The sequence below is a fragment of the Mobula birostris genome, chromosome 9 (assembly GCF_030028105.1).
Source record: "Mobula birostris isolate sMobBir1 chromosome 9, sMobBir1.hap1, whole genome shotgun sequence".
Lineage (NCBI taxonomy): Eukaryota > Metazoa > Chordata > Chondrichthyes > Myliobatiformes > Myliobatidae > Mobula > Mobula birostris.
The window spans coordinates 153134162-153157490 of record NC_092378.1 but is presented as its reverse complement, the minus strand read 5'-3'; the positions used below and the strand labels follow the sequence as shown (position 1 = coordinate 153157490).

General features: G+C 46.4%; 1 protein-coding gene across 3 annotated transcripts in view; it reads right to left on the bottom strand.

The window, feature by feature from the left end:
- Nucleotides 1-23329, bottom strand: part of capn15 (calpain 15) — a 277686-nt gene that overhangs the window by 251155 nt on the left and 3202 nt on the right. The window contains exon 1 of one of the 3 annotated variants that reach the window (XM_072269202.1): nucleotides 1918-2361. The exons of 1 other annotated variant lie outside the window; for it this stretch is intronic. In XM_072269202.1, coding sequence (XP_072125303.1) covers nucleotides 1918-2054 — 137 coding nt within the window. In that variant the 5' untranslated portion in view covers nucleotides 2055-2361. Of the gene's footprint in view, nucleotides 1-1917; nucleotides 2362-23329 lie in introns of those variants that run through there. One more of the 3 variants, XM_072269199.1, reaches the window with a different exon arrangement.

Sequence of the window (23329 nt, the reverse complement as noted above, 5' to 3'; positions counted from 1 at the left end):
GGACATTCAAGAGCGTCAGGGAAGTGAAGTTTGTGCAGTGAAAATTACAACTGGGAAGGTGCTCAGGAAGCGTAATAGTCTGAGGGTGGATAAATCTCCTGGACCTGATGGAATGCACCTTTGGGTTCTGAAGGAAGTAGCTGGAGAGATTGCGGAGGCATTAACAATTATCTTCAAAGAATCGATAGGTTCTGGCATTGTACCGGATGACTGGAAAATTGCAAGTGTTACTCCGCTATTTAAGAAGGGTGGGAGGCAGCAGAAAGGAAACTATAGACCTGTTAGCCTGACATCAGTGGTTGGGAAGAATGATTCCAGGAATGAAAGGGTTAATGTATGAGGAATACCTGGCAGCTCTTTGGTTGTATTCCTTGGAGTTCAGGAGAATGAGGGGGGATACAGGAGTACATTCAGCCAGAGACTCATTCCTCCGAGATGCAGCACAGAGCGTCATAGGAAGTCATTCCTGCCTGTGGCCATCAAACTTTACAACCCCTCCCTTGAAGGGTCAGACATCCTGAGACAATAGGCTGATCCTGGACTTACTTCATAATTTACTGGCATAATTTACATATTACTATTTAACTATTTACGGTTCTATTACTATTTATTTTTTATGGTGCAACTGTAACGAAAACCAATTTCCCCCGGGATCAATAAAGTATGACTATGACTCTGATCTCATAGAAACATTTCGAATGTCAAAAGGCCTAAACAGATTAGATATGGCAAAGTTATTTCTCATGGTAGGGGAGCCTAGGACAAGAGGGCACGACTTCAGGATTGATGGACGTCCATTTAGAACTGAGATGCAGAGAAATTACTTTAGTCAGAGGGTGGTAAATCTGTGGAATTTGTTGCCATGAGTGGCTGTGGAGGCCAAGTCATTGGGTGTATTTAAAGCAGAGATAGATAGGTTCTTGATTAACCAGGGCATCAAAAGGTATGGGGAGAAGGCAGGGGAGTGGGGATGACTGGAAGAATTAGATCCGCCCATGATTGAATGGCAGAACAGACTCGATGGGCCTAATGGCCTACTTCTGCTCCTATATCTTATGGTCTTATAATTGTTGAATGTTGTTTTTTTGTTGCATGTCTCACGCTGACCAGCACACCACAGCAAATTCATCATACATGTAAATGTGTACAGTGAGTAACGGTGTTCCTGTACCCTTGACACTGAACTGCAAATCTCACCCGTGCGGGGCTCCTTGTTTGGACAAGACTTTATTTTCTCTCTAGAAGACTGATGCAATTATTGCCTTTAGTCATGGGTGGAATTTCTTCATCTTGAAAAACTCTTAAGTGACAACTTTGAATTCAAACCAGGCTTCAGACGAGATAAGATCACCTCATATTCCTTCCAAGAAAAACTGTTACTATTGTATTCGCTTCACCACACACCTGTACGTTCTACAAGGCCAAGCACCAAGTAACCACCCAGATAACAGCAACAATAAAAAAAATAGAGATAGGAACAGCATTTTGACAGAAAAGATGACAACAGTAATTCAGTCCGTTACAAGCGCTGCTTCGCCAGGTTTACAAACTACTCTCGGTTCCTTCGCTTGCTTCACCCATCTTCCAGACTCTGCAATCAATTCTTGTGATTAACTTTCTGGCTGCTCGGCAGCAATCTCGCTCTTCTATTTCCCCTTCCCTTATGAAGTAAACGTCCTTTATCCGCTACTCTCAGCACAATTTCCACCGCGCCTTCCAAGTGACTTTGAGGGTGTGTGTCCGGTGTAATCGCCGCTCCGGACAGACTGGGTGCCCAGCGAGTCCCCCTGCCCCTGCCCCTGCCCCGACCCGACCCGACACCGGCTGCACTGTGGTCACCCTCCCGCTGGCGACAGCAGCCCAGCCCGGCTTGCGGAGCCCGCACGCCGGCTCCGGTGCCCTTGCTCCCCCGCTTACCTACTGCGGCTCCTCGGCAGCTGGAGCTGGCGGCTACGGGCGCTCAGGGCTGCGGGCCCCCACAGCGGGGGAGCCGAGGCCGAGAGGCCGGCCCGTGCCTCTGTGTCCGCGGCGATGGATGAAGCGGAGGTACCCATCCCGACTCCCGGTTCCCCAGCTCCCCGGCTCGGCTCAGCGGCGCGCCGGCTCCATTCGGTGTGCGTCAGCCCCGGAGGCGCGGCACAACCGCGGCCATCTGCCGCTGGCGGCACCGGCTTCTCCTCACAACCCCGCACACGCACTCCTCCGACTGGGGTCCGAGGGCAGCCAAAGCCCCCGAAACCGGCCGCCCCTCACAGTCAGCGCGCAGACCGCAGCGGCTCGCCGATGCTGAGTGACAGCGCAGGAGGCCGGCAGGGCGGGAATAGGGAGGGAGGGAGGAGGAGTGGAATAGGGAGGGAGGGAGGAGGAGTGGAATAGGGAGGGAGGAAGGGTGGAGTGGAATAGGGAGGGAGGAAGGGTGGAGTGGAATAGGGAGGGAAGAATGGAATAGGGAGGGAGGGAAGAATGGAATAGGGAGGGAGGGAGGAAAGGAGGAGTGGAACAGGGCGGGAGGGAGGAAGGGAGGAGTGGAATAGGGAGGGAGGAAGGGTGGAGTGGAATAGGGAGGGAGGAAGGGTGGAGTGGAATAGGGAGGGAAGAATGGAATAGGGAGGGAGGGAAGAATGGAATAGGGAGGGAGGGAGGAAAGGAGGAGTGGAACAGGGCGGGAGGGAGGAAGGGAGGAGTGGAATAGGGAGGGAGGAAGGGTGGAGTGGAATAGGGAGGGAGGGAGGGAGGGAGGGAGGAAGGGAAGAGTGGAATAGGGAGGGAGGGAGGGAAGAATGGAATAGGGAGGGAGGGAGGAGTGGAATAGGGAGGGAGGGAGGGAAGAATGGAATAGGGAGGGAGGGAGGAGTGGAATAGGGAGGGAGGGAGGGAAGAATGGAATAGGGAGGGAGGGAGGAGTGGAATAGGGAGGGAGGAAGGGAAGAATGGAATAGGGAGGGAGGAGTGGAATAGGGAGGGAGGGAGGAGTGGAATAGGGAGGGAGGAAGGGCGTGGAATAGGGAGGGAGGAGTGGGTGAGAGTACTGGAGGAGGGAGAATGGGGACAGGAAGTGGGTGAAAGGGAGGGGAGCGATGGGAAGGGAGAGAGGAGCGGGTGCAGAGGAGAGGGGGAGGTGGAATGGCAGGTGGTGGTGGAGCAGGGGACAGGGAAGAGATGGGGAGTGGAAAGGGAGAGAGGGGGAAGAGATGGGGAGTGGAAAGGGAGGGAGTGGAAAGGGAGGGAAGGGGAAGAGAGGGGGAGGAAGAGAGGGGGAGGAAGGGAGGGGGAGGGGAGGGAGAGGGGGAGAGGGGAGGGATTGGGAAGGGGATGGGAGGGGTAAGAGGGAAGGGGAGGGGAGGGGTAAGAGGGAAGGGGAGGGGAGGGGTAAGAGGGAAGGGGAGGGGAGGGGGAAGAGGGGAAGGGTATCAAGGAAGAGCAGGGAATGTAGGGAGGGGAGGATGAAGAAGGGAGAGGTAAAGGAAGAAAGCAAACCCAAGTCCTCCTCCATTCCGCAAACTCCTCCCTCATCCTTTGGGGCGGAGGTGACGGGAAGTCAGAAAGTGTGGAGGAAGGAGGTGGAGGTTAGAAGAGAGGAGTGAGAATAAAAGGGTGACATGAGGGGCAAAGAGTGATAGGGAAAGAGAAAGGAGAGGGGAAAGATCGTGGAGCAGAGGGTATGGGAAGGAAGTCAGTGAGTGTCAGGGCGAGGTAAAGAATGAAGAGTTGGAGAAAGAGAGAGTGATACAGAGAGAGCGAGAGAGAGAGTTAGAGGTTCTTGGTTATAGACAGAGGGCTAGAGGGCAAGATGTACAGAATCCAGGAAAGCATGAGAAATTGGACCGGGAGATACAGTGATTAGAAGGAAGTATTTCAGATTGGGAAGAGGCAGGATAGAATATAAGAATCATAAAGGTATACACAAATCTCTCCCTGGCTAACCATCCCATAGGATGCTGATGGTTCCTTTCAGTCCGTTAGTGGGGATACCCCACTCCTCAGAAAGGAACAGCGTGTGCATGAACGGATTTTAGGTGAGTAGGGGGTTGCACAGGTCCAGACCCACCCTCTCAACATCCCCTCCCAGATCCAGCGGCATGGTGGGGTCCAAGACGGCTGGGGGAAGTTCTGTTGCAGTGAATGGCCAGACCAAGCTTCGATGCAAGGGATGCCCTTTCCGTGCTTCATGGCACGTGTTTGCTAGATGGCCATTGACCCCACGAGACGGTTCATCCGCCCTTTGACAGGTCTTGTTTTTTGTCCTGCGGGGTGTCTAGCCACCCTCCTCACCAGGCAAGCCTGATGGGGGAGCCGGTTTAGTCACCGACCACCCGACCATGCAACAGGTAGTACTGGGTTACTTGTTACCAGCAGCACTCAGACTAGTGACCTGACCACCAGATATACAAATACATGTAACAAAGTCTCAGGCAGGGATTCCCAACCTGGGGTTCACAGACCCCTTGCTTAATGGTATTGGTCCATGGCATTAAAAAGGTTGGGAACTCCTGATCTAAGAGTGGAGGGCCAACTCTCAGAATAAGGGGGGTGCTAATTTAAAATTGGAATTGGTCTATTATTGTCACATCTACAGTACTGAGATACAGTAAAAAGCTTGTCTTGCATACTGTACAAACATCAAATCATGACACAGTACTGAGGTAGAAACTCCACCGTGGACAGTCCCAAGCCTGGCTGCGAAAGCAAGAGAATTGGGCATGGGCTGGCAATCCATCCCTTCAAAGCACAGAGCTGCAAGAAACACCAACAGAAGGTTCAAAGACATCACCCCTGGGAGAAGAAGGATCTTCAGAGATGGGCTGCACATGGGACACTTTGAAAGCCAATAGTGGCTCACCAGTGTCCTCTTTCCCCGGCCAGCCTATGGACTCACTTTCAGAATCAGAATCAGATTCATTATCACCAGCATGTGTCATGAAATTTGTTAATTTAGCAGCATCAGTACAATGCAACAAACGATAATGTAGAAAGAAAAAAATAATTAAGTAAATCAATACTGTAAGTATATTAAATAGTCAAATTAAAATAGTGCAAAACAGAAATAGTATATATTAAAAAAAAAGTGAGGTAGTGTTCACGGGTTCAATGTCCATTTAGGAATCGGATGGCAAGGGGGAAGAAGCTGTTCCTGAATCGCTGAGTGTGTGCCTTCAGGCTTCTGTACCTCCTTCAAGAACTCTTCAACTCATGACCTTGATATTGATTGCTTATTTATTATTATTATTATCTTTCTGTATTTTGCACATGGGTTGCTCGCCTTGTGTGCAGTCTTTCATTATTGTGTTTCTTTATATCTACTGTGAATGCCTGCAAGAAATGAACCTTAGGATCATACATGGTGACATAGAAAAGCACAAAAGAGGACAGGTAGACGATTGGGAAGTTTTAAAAACCAACAGAAGGAAACAAAAAGCTATAAAGAAAGAAAAGATGAAATATGAAGGTAAGCTAGCCAATGATGTAAAATGATACAAATTTTCTTTTCAGGTATATAAAGCGAAAAGAAAGTGGAAAATGGCAGTAGAGAGATGGTAATGTGGGGGGCAAAGAAACGATGAACAAACTTAATAAGTACTTTGCATCCATCTTCACTGTGGAAGACACTAGCAGAATGTCAGAAATGTGAGTGTGTCAGGGAGCAGAAGTGTGTGTCTTTGCTAATGACTAAGGAGATGGTAATTAGGAAGCTGAAAAGTCTGAAGGTAGATCAATCACCAAGACCAGATAGACTACTCTCCAGGGTTCTGAAAGAGGTGGCTGAGGAGATTGTGGAGGCATTAGTAATGGTCTTTCAAGAATCACTAGGTGCTGAAATGGTTCCCAAGGATTGCAAACGTCACTCCACTCTTTAAGAAGGAATAGAGGCAGAAGAAAGGGAATTATAGGCCAGTTCGCCCGACCAGTGCTTGGAAAAATGTTGGAATTTATTAGTAAGGATGAGTTTCGGGATACTTGAGGCACATAATAAAATTTGTCAGCATGGTTTCCTCAAGGGAAATCTTGCCTGACAAATTTGTTCACAGGCAGGATAGACAAAGAATCAGTGGATGTGGTTTACTTGGATTTCAGAAGGCCTTTGACAAGGTGTCACACATGAGGCTGCTTAACGAGATAAGAACTCATGGTATTACAGGAAAGATACTAGCATGGATAGAGCATTGGCTGATTGGCAGGAGAGGCCAAGAGTGGGAATAAAGGGAGCCTTTTCTGGTTGGCCTGTGACTAGTGGCGTTGCAAAGAGGTCAGTGTTGGGACCACTTCTTTTCGTGTTGTACGTCAACGATTTGGATGAAGGAATTGACGGCTTTGCGATCAAGTTCGCAAACAATATGAAGGTAGGTAGAGGGGCAGGTAGTGTTGAGGAAACAGGGCGTCTGCAGACGGACTCAGACAGATTGGGAGAATGGACAAATAAGTGGCAGATGGAAAACAGTGCAGGGAAGTGTACGGTCATGCACTTTAGCAGAAGGAATAAAAGCATAGACTATTTTCTGGATGGGGAGAGCATTTTTAAAAATCAGAGGTGCAAAGGAAATTGGGAGTCCTTGTGCAGGATTCCCTAAAGGTTAACTTGCAGGATGAGTCAGTGGTGAGGAAGGCAAATGCAGTGTTAGCATTCATTTCAAGAGGACTTCAAAAGCAGGAATATAATGCTGAGGCTATAAGGCATTAGTCAGACAGCACTTGGAGAATTGAGAGCAATTTTGGGCCCCTTATCTAAGAAACGATGTGCTGGCATTGGAAAGAGTGCAGAGGAGGTTCACGAGAATAATCCCAGGAATGAAAGGGTTAATGTATGAGGAGCATTTGACGGCTCTGGGTTGTGCTCACTGTTTAGAAGCATGAGGGGGGGCTTACTGAAACCCAATGAATATTGAAAGGCCAAGATAGAGTGGGTATGGAAAGGATGTTTCCAATAGTGGGGGAGTCTAGGACCAGGTGGCCCAGATAGAGTGGGTATGGAAAGGATGTTTCCAATCGTGGGGGAGTCTGGGACCAGAGGGCACAGATAGAGTGGATATGGAAAGGATGTTTCCGATAGTGGGGGAGACTAGGGTCAGAGGGCACAGATAGAGTGGATATGGAAAGGATGTTTCTGATCGTGGGAGAGTCTGGGACCAGAGGGCACAGATAGAGTGGATATGGAAAGGATGTTTCTGATAGTGGGGGAGTCTGGGACCAGGTGGCACAACTTCAGAATTGAGGGACATCCATTCAGAACAGAGATGAGGAAAAATGTCTTTAGCTAGAGACTGAGGAATCTGTGGGATTCATTGCCACAGATGGCTGTGCAGGCCAAGTCATTGGGTATATTTAAGGCGGTAGTTAATAAATTAATTCTTGATTAATCAGGCCGCCAAAGGCTACCGCGGAAGGCAGGAGAATGGGGTTGAGAGGGACAATAAATCAGCCATAATGGAATGGCAGAGCAGACTCGATGGGCCTAATCTTATATATGTACTTTAATTTGAACTTTGAGTGGGTTAATACGTCAGGACAACGTCGTGGGTAGAATGACCTGTACTGTTCCATGTGTTTTGTTTAAGGGACTGAACAGAGACCAATTCAGATGACTGAATGAAAGTTACTTCAGGGATGTGGGAACAGCAAGGAGAAATGTGTGAAAGTTGGTGTAGAATACAGATTGATGGGCCCAACAGTCTGTTTCGATGTTGGAACTTCCATTTGTTTATTAATTAATAATAACTTATTTATAAAGCGTCTTTCATAAAGTGGTTCAAACTGGGTGGAGGAGTGGAGATGCATTTTTACCAAAGGAGGTGTAAGGAGCTCCTTCCCTCCGCCAGCCTGCAGGTCACCCTTGGGCAAGGTGTAGCCCCCGATCAGGGTCACATGAAGCCATGGGGGCAGGTGGTGGATGGTCGTACGAGCAGCCGGTGCAGATCACAAATCCTGGTTATGTGATCACTGACACCAGGTAGACAATCTCTGAAGAGTATTGACAATGGTTGGGGTCACCCATCTTGTAAAGACACTGCCCAGAAGAAGGCAATGGCAAACCAGCTCTGTAGGAAAACTTGCCAATAACGGTCATGGTGACGACCATGATTGCCCACGTCATATGACAGGGGTGAATGAGTGAAAGTTCAAAGCGCTTTACAATGGGATAAAGTGCAAACATGAAAATAAAAGACAAAATTATGTTCGTATAAAACAAGATTAAATAAACAGGTTTTGAACTGGTGTTTAGAAGTGTCAACTGTTTATGCATCCCTTATAGTTTTACGTACCGAGTTCCACAGTTTAGGAACGTAGTTCAAAAAAACTGACCTGCCGATTCTCTTTTGAGGGAGATTGTTTAAATTTAAGAGTCATAGTCATACTTTATTGATCCCGGAGGAAATTGGTTTTTGTTACAGTTGCACCATCAATAATAAATAGTAATAAAACCATAAATAGTTAAATAGTAATATGTAAATTATGCCAGAAAATAAGCCCAGGACCAGCCTATTGGCTCAGGGTGTCTGACCCTCCAAGGGAGGAGTTGTAAAGTTTGATGGCCACAGGCAGGAATGACTTCCTATGACGCTCTGTGTTGCATCTCGGTGGAATGAGCCTCTGGCTGAATGTACTCCTGTGCCCAACAAGTACATTATGTAGTGGATGGGAGACATTGTCCAAGATGGCATGCAACTTGGACAGCATCCTCTTTTCAGACACCACCGTCAGAAAGTCCAGTTCCATCCCCACAACATCACTGGCCTTATGAATGAGTTTGTTGATTCTGTTGGTGTCAGCCTGCTGCCCCAGCACACAACAGCAAACATGATAGCACTGGCCACCACAGACTCATAGAACATCCAGCTCAGAGAACGGCAGAAGAAGACCTGAGAGCCTTGTGCAGGATTATAAAACAAAAACAATTCTGTGATGTTCTCTGGTCCCAGGCCATTAACAGCTTTAACAACAAGTAACAGAATTTTCAGATCAATTCTAGAAGATACAGGAACACAATGCAGAGAAGCTAGGACGGGAGTGATATGCTCCCACCCTCTTAGTTTTAGTTAAAAGTGTCCACCTTCTTAGCTTTAGTTAAAAGTCCAGCAGTGGCATTCTGAATAGATTGCTTTGGAAGGGCAGTAATCAGTGCATTGCCTCCCATTTCTGTCTGTATTCCTACACCAGTGCCTTCTGAAGGTTTTCCCACTCACCGTCGCTGTCTGCTATACCTTTGTATTGTCAAAAAAAAAAGCAAAATTCCGAGTGTCAAGGACTGCCAGGATGGAAATCCAGCACTGATCCCAGGAGAGCACACTTCCAATCTGTCTGAGCAACACAAACTTTCTGTCAATCAGCTCCCAACCCACACAGCTATCTTCTCTCCTACACCATGCATCTGAATTTCTCTAACAAGTCTCTTGCGAGATACTTCACAGAAAGATCTCTAAAATTTTAGTAGGCTATGGCTATATTGTAAGCCAGACTGAGTTCCTGATACTGCACTGATACCATGAGATCTGGTTCTACAGCTGGGTTACTGGGGAAGAAAATAAGCATATTTTGATTATGTGTTTCATATTCTATGTTCTCACTCGTTTTTTTTTGTCTTGTTGCCCTTTGCATGATCTGTTTTTTTTATGCGCATGGGGGGGTTGGTGTTTGATGCTTTTCTTCACGGTTCTTTGTTTCGTGGCTGTCTGTGGGAAGACGGATCTCAGGGTTGTATGCTGCTTACATATTTCAGTAATAAATGTACTTTGAATCTTTTCAAAATTGCAAAAGAAAAGAACTTGGTTTATATACCTACCCCACCCAATCAAACAAAGGGCATATCAGTGATACTTTTAATTTCGAGATACAATGTGGAACAGACCCTTCTGGCCTCGTGAGCTGTGCCTGCCAGCAACCCACCTACTCAACCCCAGCCTAATCCTGGGGCAGTTTACAATGACAAATTAACCTACTAACTGGTATGTCTTTGGACTGTGGCAGGAAACCAGAGCTCCCACAGGAAATCCACAGGTCACGGGGAGAATGTACAAACCCTTTCCAAATGGCACCAGAATTGAACTCTGAACTCTGAACTCCAAACCCTGGCACAGTGAGCCAAACTAATTGCCATGCTACTGTGGCGTCCTATTCTAGTGCGAGGGCAGGATCGATAAGTAGTGGCCCAGATATCTTCAGCTGCTTCATCAATGATCTCTACTTCATCTTTGGAACACAGAACATAGAACACTACAGTACAGGCCCTTCAGCCCACAATATTGTGCCAACTTTACCCTTTCTCCTTTATAGAACTCCATTTGTATTATCCATGCGCCTATCTTATATTGTCTCATGACTGCCCATTTTACCACTGGTGTTTCGGGCAGCAATGAAAGTCCTCCATCTGTCTGTCGCAGTGTTCAGAGCTTTCTTCAACGTGTCAGTAGCTTCCTCTCAGTTTTCACTACTGTCAGTCATGCAAGTCCCGTGTGGAGACTCAGGAATACCATCACACTCAGATGTAGAAGGGTACTTCATTGCTGTTTCCATAAGTTTTGTTTGACCAGTCAGGGTTGTTAGACCTGAGCTGAACCCCCGAAGCTGGAGGACCGGTGTACCACTGTTAGTCTGTCCTCTACCCATTGACCTGTTTGGCATGGGTGACCCTACCAAGAGCCAAAACATAAAGCCCTGACTCCAGCCGACATGGCTCTCCGGGTCATTGAGGCAGGCAAGCCTCCAAACCCAACGACAAGGTTGTGCTAGTCTTGGAGGATGTGCCTATCTAAGAGTTTCTTAAATGTCCCTAATCTAAATATTTGGTTTGTCAGTGAACAAATACAGTCACCTCCTTATGTGAGAATGCTGTTCTTGGACTACATTCAACACCATAGCTCTATCCAGGCTTGACAGGAAGCTCAGAGACCTCGGCCTTGACCTTTCCTTGAGCAGCTGGATCCTGGACTTCCTGTCAGATCGCCAGCAGATTGTAAGAGTGGGCTCCCTCACCTCTACCCCTCTGACTCTCAATACAGGAGCCCCTCAGGGCTGTGTACTGAGTCCCCTCCTTTACTCCCTGTATACCCATGACTGTATCGCCACCCACAGCTCCAATCTGCTAATTAAATTTGCCAGTGACACTACATTGATTGGCCTTATCTCAAACAATAACAAGGTAGCCTACAGGGAAGAAGTCATCTCTCTGATAAGTGGTGTAAAGAAAACAACCTCTCCCTCAATGTTGCAAAAACAAAGGAGCTGGTTGTGGACTACAGGAGGAATGGAGATGGACTAACCCCTATTGACATCAATGGATCTGGGGTCGAGAGGGCAAACAGCTTCAAGTTCTTCAGCATCCACATCAATGTGAACCTCACATGGTCTGTACATACCAGCTGTGTGGTGAAAAAGGCATAACAGCGCCCCTTTCACCTCAGACGGTTGAGGAAGTTTGGTATGGACCCCCAAATCCTAAGAACTTTCTACAGGGGCACAATTGAGAGCATCCTGACTGGCTGCATCACTGCCTGGTATGGGAACTGTACCTCCATTAATCACAGGACTCTGCAGAGAGTGGTGCGGACAGCCCAGCACATCTGTAGATGTGAACTTCCCACTATTCAGGACATTTCCAAGGACAGGTGTGTAAAAAGGGCCCGAAGGATCATTGAGCATCCAAGCCATCCCAACCACAATCTATTCCAGCTGCTACCATCCAGGAAGTGGTACCACAGCATAAAAGTCAGGACCAACAGGCTCCAGGACAGCTCCTCCCACCAGGCCATCAGACTGATGAACTCAAGTGACTTGAGTGTACTCTATACTACATTGACTGTTCTAATTATTATAAATTATTATTAATCACTGTGATTGCACATGGCACATTTAGATGGAGATGTAACATAAAGACCTTTACTCCTCATGTATGTGAAAGATGTAGAAATGAAGTCAATTTAATTCAACAGGATAATGAAACTGTCCAGTCATGAAAATGGATCTCAGCCCAAAATGTCAACTGTTCATTCATTTCCATAGATGCTGCCTGACCTGCTGAGTTCCTCCAACATTTTGTGTGTGCTACCTGGATTTCCAGCATCAGCAGAATCTCTCGTGTTTAGGATAATGAAACACTGTGTTCATAGAACATACTAACCTACTAACCTTTCCCTCCTACATAGCCCTCCATTCTTCTAAGCTCCATGTATCTATCTAAAAGTTCCTTAAATGTTCCTAATGTATCTGCCTCTACCACCACTCCTGCACCCGTCACTCTGTGTAAAAACGCTACCTCTGACACCCTCCCTATACTTTCCTCCAGTCAACTTTAAATTATGCCCCTAGTATCAGCAACTTCCACCCTGGCTGTCCACTCTGTCTGTGCCTCCAACCATCTTGTACACCTCTGTCAGGTCACCTCTCACCCTGTTTCAGTCCAAAGACAAAAGCCTGAGCTCACTCAGCCTTTCCGCATTAGACATAATTTATACTTTATTGTCGCCAAACAATTGGTACTAGAACGTACAACCATCACAGCGATATTTGATTCTGAGCTTCCCACTCCCTGGATTACAAATATTAAATATTAAAAACAGTAAAAATTAGTAAATATTAAAGATTTAAATGATAAATCATAAATAGAAAATAGAAAAATGGGAAGTAAGGTAGTGCAAAAAAAACCGAGAGGCAGGTCCGGATATTTGGAGGGTACGGCCCAGATCCGGGTCAGGATCCGTTCAGCAGTCTTATCACAGTTGGAAAGAAGCTGTTCCCAAATTTGGCCGTACGAGTCTTCAAGCTCCTGAGCATTCTCCCAGAGGGAAGAGGGACAAAAAGTCTGTTGGCTGGGTGGGTCGTGTCCTTGATTATCCTGGCAGCACTGCTCCGACAGTGTGCAGTGTAAAGTGAGTCCACGGACAGAAGATTGGTTTGTGTGATGTGCTGCGCCGTGTTCACGATCTTCTGCAGCTTCTTTCGGTCTTGGACAGGACAACTTCCATACTAGGTCGGTGCATCTATAAAAATTAGTGAGGGTTTTAGGGAACAGGCCAAATTTCTTTAGTTTTCTCAGGAAGTAAAGGTGCTGGTGGGCCTTCTTGGCAGTGAACTCTGCTTGGTTGGACCAAGTCAGGTCATTTGTGATATTGACCCCGAAGAACTTAAAGCTTTTGACCTGTTCCACTTGCGCACCATCGATGTAAATTGGGTCGTGCGGTCCGCTACTCCTTCTGAAGTCAACAACCAATTCCTTCATCTTGCTGACATTGAGGGATAGGTTATTGTCTTCGCACCATGCCACCAGGTTCTTAATTTCCTCTCTGTACTCAAACTCATCATTACCCGAGATACGGCCTACAATTGTTGTGTCATCAGCAAACTTATATATTGAGTTTGATGGAAACTTTGCTACACAATCGTGGGTGTACAGTGAGTACAGCAGGGGGCTGAGTACACAGCCTTGTGAGGCACCGGTGCTCAGAGTGATTGTAGAGGAGAGCTTGTCCCCTATTTTTACAGCCTGGGTCCTGCCTGTGAGGAAGGTGAAGATCCAGCTGCAGATCTGAGTGCTAACGCCCAGGTTCCGGAGCTTAGGAATCAGTTTATTTGGAATGATGGTATTAAAGGCAGAGCTGTAGTCAATGAAAAGGAGCCTTACGTATGCGTCTTTATTCTCCGGGTGTTCTAAGGAGGAATGTAGGGCCAGAGAGATGGCATCTGCCGTTGACCTGTTGCTCCAGTAGGTGAATTGCAAAGCGTCGAGGTTGACCGGTAGGCTGTGGTTGATGTGAGCCATAACCAATCTCTCAAAGCACTTCATAGCAATTGATGTCAGAGCCACAGGTCGATAGTCATTCAGGCAAGCCAACTTGCTCTTCTTCGGCACTGGGATTATCGTTGCCTTCTTAAAACATGAGGGAATCTTAGACTGAAGCAAGGAGCAGTTGAAGATGTCAGCAAACACTCCAGCTAGCTCACTTGCACAGGCCCGGAGAACCCGTCCCAGGACGCCATCTGGGCCCGTCGCCTTCCTTGGATTAATCTTCAGGAAGGCCCTCCTAACGTCCTCCTTGGTGACGAGAATCTCAATGCCACCAGGTCCGGTTCATCAGGAGGGAGCGGGACGCTCCTCTTCTGTTCGAATCTTGTGTAGAAAACATTAAGTTCGTCAGGAAGAGAAGCGCCACAGTTATTGATATTCCCAGCCTTTTCTTTGTGCCCAGTGATCTCATTTAGACCCTGCCATAATCTACTGGCATCCCTTTGGTTAGCCTGGACTTCCAACTTGGCTCGATATTGCCAACATGCTCTCTAATCCAGGCAGCATCCTGGTAAATCTCCTCTGTACCCTCTCTAAAGCTGCCAGGGGTGGTGGTGGAGGCAAATACATTAGGGACATTTTAGAAACTCTCAGATATGCACATGAATGAAAGAAAAATAGAGGATTATATGGAAGGGAAGGCTTAGATTGATCTTGGAGTAGGTTAAAATGTCAGCAGAACATCGTGGGCTGAAAGGTCTGCACTGTGCTGTAATGGTCTATGTTCTATAGCAAATATACCCTTACTTAAGAATGCAGACAGACTTGCCCACAATATTCCAAGGTGGTCTCATATACTGGAACATAACACCTCTACTTTTACAATCCATTCGTGCTGTAGTAAGGTTAACATTCCATTTGTCTTCCTAAAGAGTTCCTGACCGTACACATTAACATTGAGTGAATCACGTTTTGACACACACTTTTCTTTGGGCATCGACATCTGTCAATCCTCACTTTCCATATCCCCTCCCCCACCTAACGTGGGTGACCCACATTAGTACAGGTCGAGCAACCCTTAATCTCCAAAATCCAGAATGGTTTTTTAGTGCCGACGTGATGCCACAAGTGGAAAATTCCCACAAGGTGCTGGGAAGGTTCCCAGACGAAGATCAGATCTCTGCGCACCGCAGACAGTTTTGAGAAGTGACCTCACGTATGTAATGAACAGAAGTTGGTGAAAAATAGAAAAGCACTGCATAAAGCTAAAAATTAAGATCTCAATCGTGTATTGAAAGGATAGATTTGTCAGTGTCACAGTGAACATATGCTGCTTAACGCCGTGCTGATCGCAAAACAAGCAAAGATCTATCACGGTGAACTTACAGCTGAAGGTAATTGTGAATATTCAGCAGGTTGGTTGCAGAAATTTCTGAAAAGGTACGATATTAATCTTTCCTAAGATTAAAACAGTTTAAAGATGAAATGTCTACTGATCACAAAGCAGCAGAGAAATTCAATGAGTTTGTGAAGATTGTTGCTGGTGAAAATCTCACACTGGAACAAGTCTACAATGCTGATTGTTTTATACCTCACATAAAATCTAAAATAAAGCCAAGTACAAATACAGTGTACTGTACCCTGTTAATCAAACACTGTATTGTAGGTAGAGACTGGAAGCCAGCTGTTGTTCAACAGCTGGTTCAGGTATTCTCCCGCTGCTGCTGTGCTGCACACATTAGATTTTCCTTATATTAATGGTATATAATAACTTTTACTGTTAAGTACATATGTGTGATGGGTGAGTGTGAGACAAGGACTATTTACCGGTAGCACATTAATTCAGAGTCAGAAATGATGGCAATCCCCAGCTATCAGATTATATATTCCAAAATCCATAAAAATCCACAATCACTTCCAACCCCAAGTATTTTGAGGTACTCAACATATAATATCACATTCCATCAGCCTTTTGGTATGCACCTGCCAGCCAACACTGAGTCACAGAGCTGCACAGTGTAGAAACAGATCCTTTGGCCCCACATACCTGTGCCAAGCATCTATATTAATCCCAGTTCCTGTTATTAATTCTGTGCCCTGGTCATTCAAGTACCTGCGCTGAATTGAACTGAATTGACTTTATTTCTTACATCCTTCACATACATGAGGAGCAAAAATCTTTGCGTTACATCTCCGCCGAAATGTGCAATTTATAGTAATTTGTAATAAATGGTATGTACAACAGGACAGTCAATATAACGTAGAAATACAATTGTACCAGCATGAATTAATCAGTCTGATGGCCTGGTGGAAGAAGCTGTCCCGGAGCCTGTTGGTCCTGGCTTTTATGCTGTGGTACCGTTTCCCGGATGGTAGCAGCTGGAACAGTTTGTGGTCGGGGTGACTTGGGTCCCCAATGATCCTTTGGGTCATCTTTACACACCTGTCGTTCAGATCTACAGATGCACTGGGCTGTCCGCACCACTCTCTGCAGAGTCCTGTGATTAAGGGAGGTACAGTTCCCATACCAGCAGTGATGCAGCCAGTCAGGATGCTCTCAATTGTGCCCCTGTAGAAAGTCCTTAGGATTTGGGTGCCCACAGCAAACTTCCTCAACAGTCTGAGGTGAAGGAGGCGCTGTTGTGCCTTTTTCACCTCACAGCCGGTATGTACAGACCACGTGAGATCCTCGGTGATGTGTATGCTGAGGAACTTAAAGCTGTTCATCCTCTCAACCCCAGATCCATTGATGTCAATAGGGATTAGCCTGTCTCCATTCCTCCTGTAGTCCACAACCAGCTCCTTTGTTTTTGAGGGAGAGGTTGTTTTCTTGACACCATTGTGTCAGGGTGATGACTTCTTCTTGGTAGGCTGCCTTGTTATTATTTGAGATAAGGCCAATCAATCTAGTATTGTCAGTAAATTTAATTAGTAAATTGGAGCTACGGGTGGTTACACAGTCACGGGTATACAGGGAGTACAGGAGGGGACTCAGTACGCAGCCCTGAGGGGCTCCTGTATTGAGAGTCAGAGGGTTGGAGGTGAGGGAGCCCATTCTTACCACCTGCCAACAATCTGACAGGAAGTCCAGGATCCAGCTGCACAAGGCAGGGTCAAGTCCAAGGTCTTTGAGCTTCCTGTTGAGCCTGGAGGGAATTATGGTGTTGAATGCTGAACTGTAGTCCAAGAACAGCATTCTCACATAAGTATCCCTCTTCTCCAGATGTGTAAGGACGGTGTGTAGAGTTGTGGCTATTGTGTCGTCTGTCGATCGGTTGTGTCAGTAGGCGAATTGTAGGGGGTCCAGTGTAGGTGGAGTAGTCCTTGACCAGCCTCTCAAAGCATTTGCTTATTATTGAGGTGAGTGCAACAGGACGCCAGTCACTCAGACATGTTACCTTGGTCTTTTTTGATACAGGGACAATGGTGGATATTTTGAAGCAGCAGGGCACTCTACACTGGGAGAGGGAGCGAGGGAGAAAGTCTGTAAACACTTCTTCAACATTGCTGCCTCCACTACCTCCTGTCGGTGTGATCGGCACGGTGCCGTAGCGGTTAGTGTCACGCTTTACAGCGCCAGCGATCTGGGTTCAATTCCTACTGCTGTACATTCTTCCCGTGGCCATGTTCAGGTTCAAGTTCAATTGCCATTCAACCATACACATGAATGCAGCCAAACAAAACAGCGTTCCTCAGGGGCCAAGGGGCAAAACACACTGCACATAGTTACAATGGCAGAAAAACACAGTCACAAACAGAAATAGTATGGCCCAAGTCCCTGAGTGGCCCGGCCTGTAGATTGATGGTGCATGGGATGTTGTCCATTCCAGCTTTCCTCCAGGTGCTCTGGTTTCCTCACGCATTCCAGAGATGTACAGGTTAGGATTAGTAAATTGTGGGCATGTTATGTTGGCATCTGAAACATGGAGACACTTGTGGGCTGCCTCCAGCACACCCTCAGACTGTGTTGGGTTTGATGCACATGACACACTTCACTGTACGTTTTCGTGCTTTGATGTACACGCAGCAAATAAAGAAAATCTTAAACCCTGAAATCTTTCTTCTCCGGCAACACATTCCAGGTGTCAACTGATTTAACCCTCAGATTTCCAGCGAACTTGGATATATTACACTTCACCCACCCATCTAAGTCTCTGACAGAGTGTGCATTGTTATAGCCTCAACCCAATCACAGGCCACGGAAATTAAAATTAAAGATTAGCTTTACTTGTCACACATACATTCAGCAAATTGCATTAATGACCAACACAATGCGTGGCAGCCCACCACACTTCTGGTGCCAATGGAGCATGCCCACAATTTCCTACCCGCACTTTGGACTGTGGGAGGAAACCAGGGCACCCGGAGGAAACCCACATGGTTACAAGGAGAACGTACAAACTCCTTACAGTCAGCAGTGGGAATTGAACTCTGATCTTGCAGCATTACACTAACTGCTACACCACCCCAACAGAAATGTAAGAAGTGGCACACCACTAGTCACAGGAAAACCAAAAATGAACCCATTCTCTGGTTTCTGTCTATCTTTGACCTACAGCAGTCATTAAAAATGGTAATATCAGCTACAGGTCGCCCTTGGGCCAGGTGTGGTACCTGCTTACCCCTGACCCTACCTCTCCCTCCCCCCCACCGGATCAGGGTCATGTGAAGCCACAGGAGCAGGTGGTGGATGGTCGTATGAGCAGTTGGTGCAGATCACAAGTCCTGGTTATGTGACCACTGACACCAGGCAGACGATCTCTGAACGGATAATGGCTGGGGTCACCCGCTTTGTAAAGACACTCCTCAGAAGGCGGCAACGGCAAAACACTTCTGTAGGAAAGTTTGCTCAGAACAATCATGGTCACAACCATGATCACCACGTCGTCTGACACAGCACGAAACAATGATGATGAATATCAGCTGTATCAATGTCTGGTACAGGAATTGCAAGGCATCCGACCACAACAACATGCAACAGCTTGTGAGGACAGCTGAGAGAATCACTGGGGTCTCTCTTCTCCCGACCCAGGACTTCTGCCGGAAGAGTTGCGTTCTCAGAGCCCTCAGCATTATCAAGGATGCCTCCCATCTGTCCCACAGTCAGGCAGAAGGTACTGCAGTATAAGACAAGGACTTCAGACTGGGGAACAGCTTCTTCCCCCAGGCTGTGAGACCTCTAAACACCCTGCTAGCACCCAGTACACGTTATTTATCACAGCGCCAGAAACAGTAACACTGATGTATAATTAACAATATGTCATATAGGCGTTTTATGTCAACTTGTACATCTGTAGAATACTCCTTCTATTATCTGTTAATATTATTTTACAAGCTGAATGTGAAAATGTACCGTATTTTGCACCTTGGTCCATAAGACCATTAGATATAAAAGCAGAATTAGGCCACTTGGCCCATCCAGTCTGCTCTACCATTTCATCATGGCTGATCTAATTTTCCTCTCAGCCCCAATCGCCTGCCTTCTCCCCATATCCCTTCATCCCTGACCAATCAAGAATCTATCAACCTCTGCATTAAATAAAGACTTGGCCTCCACAGCTGCCTGTGGCAAAGAATTCCACAGATTCACCACTGTCTGGCGGAAGAAATCCTCCTCATCTCTGTTCTAAAAGGACACACCTCTATTCTAAGGCTGTGCCCTCTGGTCCTAGACTCTCCCACCACAGGAAACATCCTCTCCACATCCACTCGATCAAGGCCTTTCACCATTTGATTGGTTTCAATGAGTCACCCCTCATCCTTCTGAATTTGAGTGAATACAGGCCCAGAGCCATCAAACACTCTTCACATGACAAGCCATTCAATCCTGACATCATTTTCATGAACCTCCTTTAAACTCTCTCCAGTTTCAGCACATCCTTTCTAAGATAAGGGGCCCAAACTTGCTCACAATACTCCAAGTGAGGCCTCACCTGTGCTTCATAAAGTCTCAACATTACATCCTTGCTTTTATATTCTAAAAACATAAACATTGAGGAACATTGTTCCTCATTTGTCCTCCTCCACCCCCCCCAACCTTTTTATTCTGGCACCTTCCCCCTTCCCTTCCAGTCCTGACGAAGGGTCTCGGCCCGAAACACTGACCGTTTATTAATTTCCATAGATGCAGCCCCAACCTGCTGAGTTCCTCCAGCATTTTGTGCGAGTTGTTCTGCATTTTCAGCACCTGAGGCATCTCTTGTGTTTAGTGTTATGTTTAGCAGCATACATCTTCAGAGTTCAAAATACATTCATTCAGACATCCCACCTCTCCCGGAAGTTCCGGGACTCTCCCGCATATTAATAGTGGCTCCCTGATGCCCGCAAATTATATACAATATCACGGAAATCAATTTTTTTGAGAGCGAGCGAGAGAAAAGCAAGAGAGCGCGAGAGTGACCATGAGAGAGAGTGAGAGCAAGCAAGCAAGCGATAGAGTGAGAGCGTAACCCCAGACTACACTAAAGTGTAACCCTGCCTAATAGGGGTCAAAAGTAATGACAGTGTTGCTCACTGCACTGTTTGCAACAATGACTTTTCTATTGCCCATGGTGGGTTAGGACGTAAAAGACATGTTGAGGTGAGTTTAACAGGTGTCATTCGTTCATTAGCATAGCTAACTTATTTAAACTAGCTGGCTAGCTGCTACGGAGCTACTCTATTGCAGACATCCCACCTCTCCCAGAGTTTCTGGGAGTCTCCTGCAAATTGATGGTGCTACCTGCCTGAAATGAGTTTTTGCAGGGTGTGATGTCTGTTTATTATCAAAGTATGTACACTTTGTATATCCAGCCTTGAGATTTGTCTCCTTGCAGACAGCCACAAAGCAAAGAAGCCCATTAAAAAAGAGACCGTCAAACACCCAATGTGCAGAAAATAACTAACCGTGCAAACAATAAAAGTAAGCAAACACCAAGTTCTTGGAAGCGAGTTCACAGTCATTGCCAGTCCAGGAGCCCGTTAGTTGCAGGCCACAGTCTCAGTTCAGCACGGAGACGAGTAAACCTCACAAAGCAGTCAGCGGAACACCAGCCCATAACTTTCCTCTGGCCCTGACACCCTGACCTTTTCAATCTGGTCCGGTGCTGAAATCGGTCAAATGCTGGGTCACTCTCACTCTCAGGCCCGGGCCCCGCCACCTCGACTTAAAACGTGCATGTCACGCCACGACCGTCCTGCACCTCCAGTTCACGCCACAAACATGCCAGGGTGTTTGAAAAGCTCAGGTCCAAAAGGGAACTTACAGGCTATTGACTGCAGTGACCACGTCCAAGAGGAAGTGTGGTTAATACAGGAATTTATAGTTGTGTTTGCTACCAGCAAGTTGTCACTGTGCTTCACCATCCCCATCTTAAACCAGAAGTGTGTCCCCATGAATGACAATAAACTTGAAGTTAATATTCCCTAGCCTAGAGTATCCAGTCGTCACCAAAGTAAATTAATTGTTTACCATCCCAGGTGACAAAAGCTTACTCCAAATGCAACCATGCACTAGCTGGTATAGAGCATTAAATCCAGGAACAGTGGGAATCTGGATTAAACTAAAATATACCCACGTTAGCCTTCCCATCAGCATGTCTTGCTGCAGCTTTCAGATCAGAGTAGTCAGGGATTAAGATAAACCGTAATGAAAATCAAATGAGAATCCTCAATGCCCTCTTTCTCTAGGGTAGTGCTAATGTTAGCAAAAGCTTAGAACAGACAGATGGGGACTTTGGGAGTTAGCTCAGGCATCGCATTGAACAAAATCCCATCAGAAACAAATTAATCCAAAACTTCACGACTGAAATGGATAATATTGCCCACTGCCGTTAAAATAGATTATACAATATATTGTCTTTCTGATGACTTGTAAGAGCTGATTATTGACTACGGGATTAAGAAATTGGCGGTCCATGAGCTAGTGATCATTAGGGGATCTGAGGTGGACATCATAAGTAATTTTAAGTTCCTCGGCGTTATCGTATAAAAGGATTTGTCCTGGGACTAGCACAAAAGTGCCATTACAAAGAAAGCACGGCGGGGCCTCTGCTTTCTTAGATGTTTGTGCAGATTCAGCACGTCACCTAAAACTTTAGAAAACTTCTACAGATGTGTGGTGGAGAGTATATTGACTGGCTGCATCACAGACTGGTATGGAAACACCAATGCCCTTGAATGGAAAATCCTGCAAAAGCAGTGGATATGGCCCAGCCCATCACAGGAAAAGCCCTCCCCACCATACAGCACATCCACACAGAGCATCCATCATCAAGGACTCCCACCCACCAGGCCGCACTCTCTCCTCACTGCTGCCATTGGGCAGGAGGTACAGAAACCTCATGTCCCACACCACCAGGAATAATCATCATGCCACAACCATCAGGCTCCTGAACCAGTGCAGATAACTTCACTCACCTCAACATTGAACTGACCAATGAACACAACCTACAGATTCACTTTCAAGAACTTTACTAACTCGTGTTCTCAGGATTATTTATTGACTTTTTTGTATTTGCAGTTTGTCCCCTTTTGCACATTGATCACTTGTCAGTCTTTGTGCGCAGTTTTTCCGTTGATTCTATTGTAGTTCTTTGTTCTACTACAAATGCCTGCAAGAAAATGAATCCCAGGGTTGTATATGGTAACATATACATACTTTGACAATGAATTTTCTTTGAACTTTAATGAAGGTCAACCCACCAGACACCTTATCACAGTTATCATCCAGGAAAAGTCTCACACTTAGCTAAAGCTGAACCAAGTGGTAGGTGGCCAAAATTAGGACAATGTTAACTGAAGGAATGATTAATGAAAATTGCTGAGGATCAGCAGAAACATTTTAGCACATCAGTAATTGTATTAACCTTAATAATACATCTGCTGCTACTAAGAAGTTTATCTACAGTATGATAGACGTACGGCATCAATATCCCATCCACTGACCTCATGTTTTAGAGAAGATAGAATGGACATGGAGAGGACGTTTCCAATAGTCGGAGAGTCTCAGACCAGAGACCATGGCCTCAGAATACTAGGATGTCCCTTTAGAACAGAGATGAGGAGGAATGTTTTTTAGCCAGAGGACAATTTATTATCCCTCTCAATCCAATTCTCCTGCCTTCTCTCTGTAACCTTGGGCACTCTAACGAATCAGGGACCTATCAACCTCTGCTTTAAATATACCCAATGACTTGATCTCCACAGCCATCCAGGGCAACTTATTCCACAGATTCAACACCATCTAGCTAAAGGAATTCCACCTCATCTCTGTTTGAAAGGGACGTCCTTCTATTCTGAAGCTGTGCCCCCTGGTCCTGGACTCCCCCACAATAGGAAACATCCTCTCCACATCCACCATATCTAGTCCTTTCAACATTCCACAGGTTTCAATGAGTTTCCCCCCCAACTTCATTCTTCTGAACTCCAGTGAGCACAGACCCAGAGCCATCAAATGCTCCTCATATGTTAACCCTTTCATTCCCAGGGTCATTCTCACGACCTCCCCTGGGATCCATGTACTGGCATTGGAGAATCTGAACCCTCCCCACAGCCAGCACATCCTTTCTTAGATAAGGCACTCAAAATTGCTCACAATACTCTGACCAAAGCCTCTATAGCCATCTGCGGCAATGAATTCCA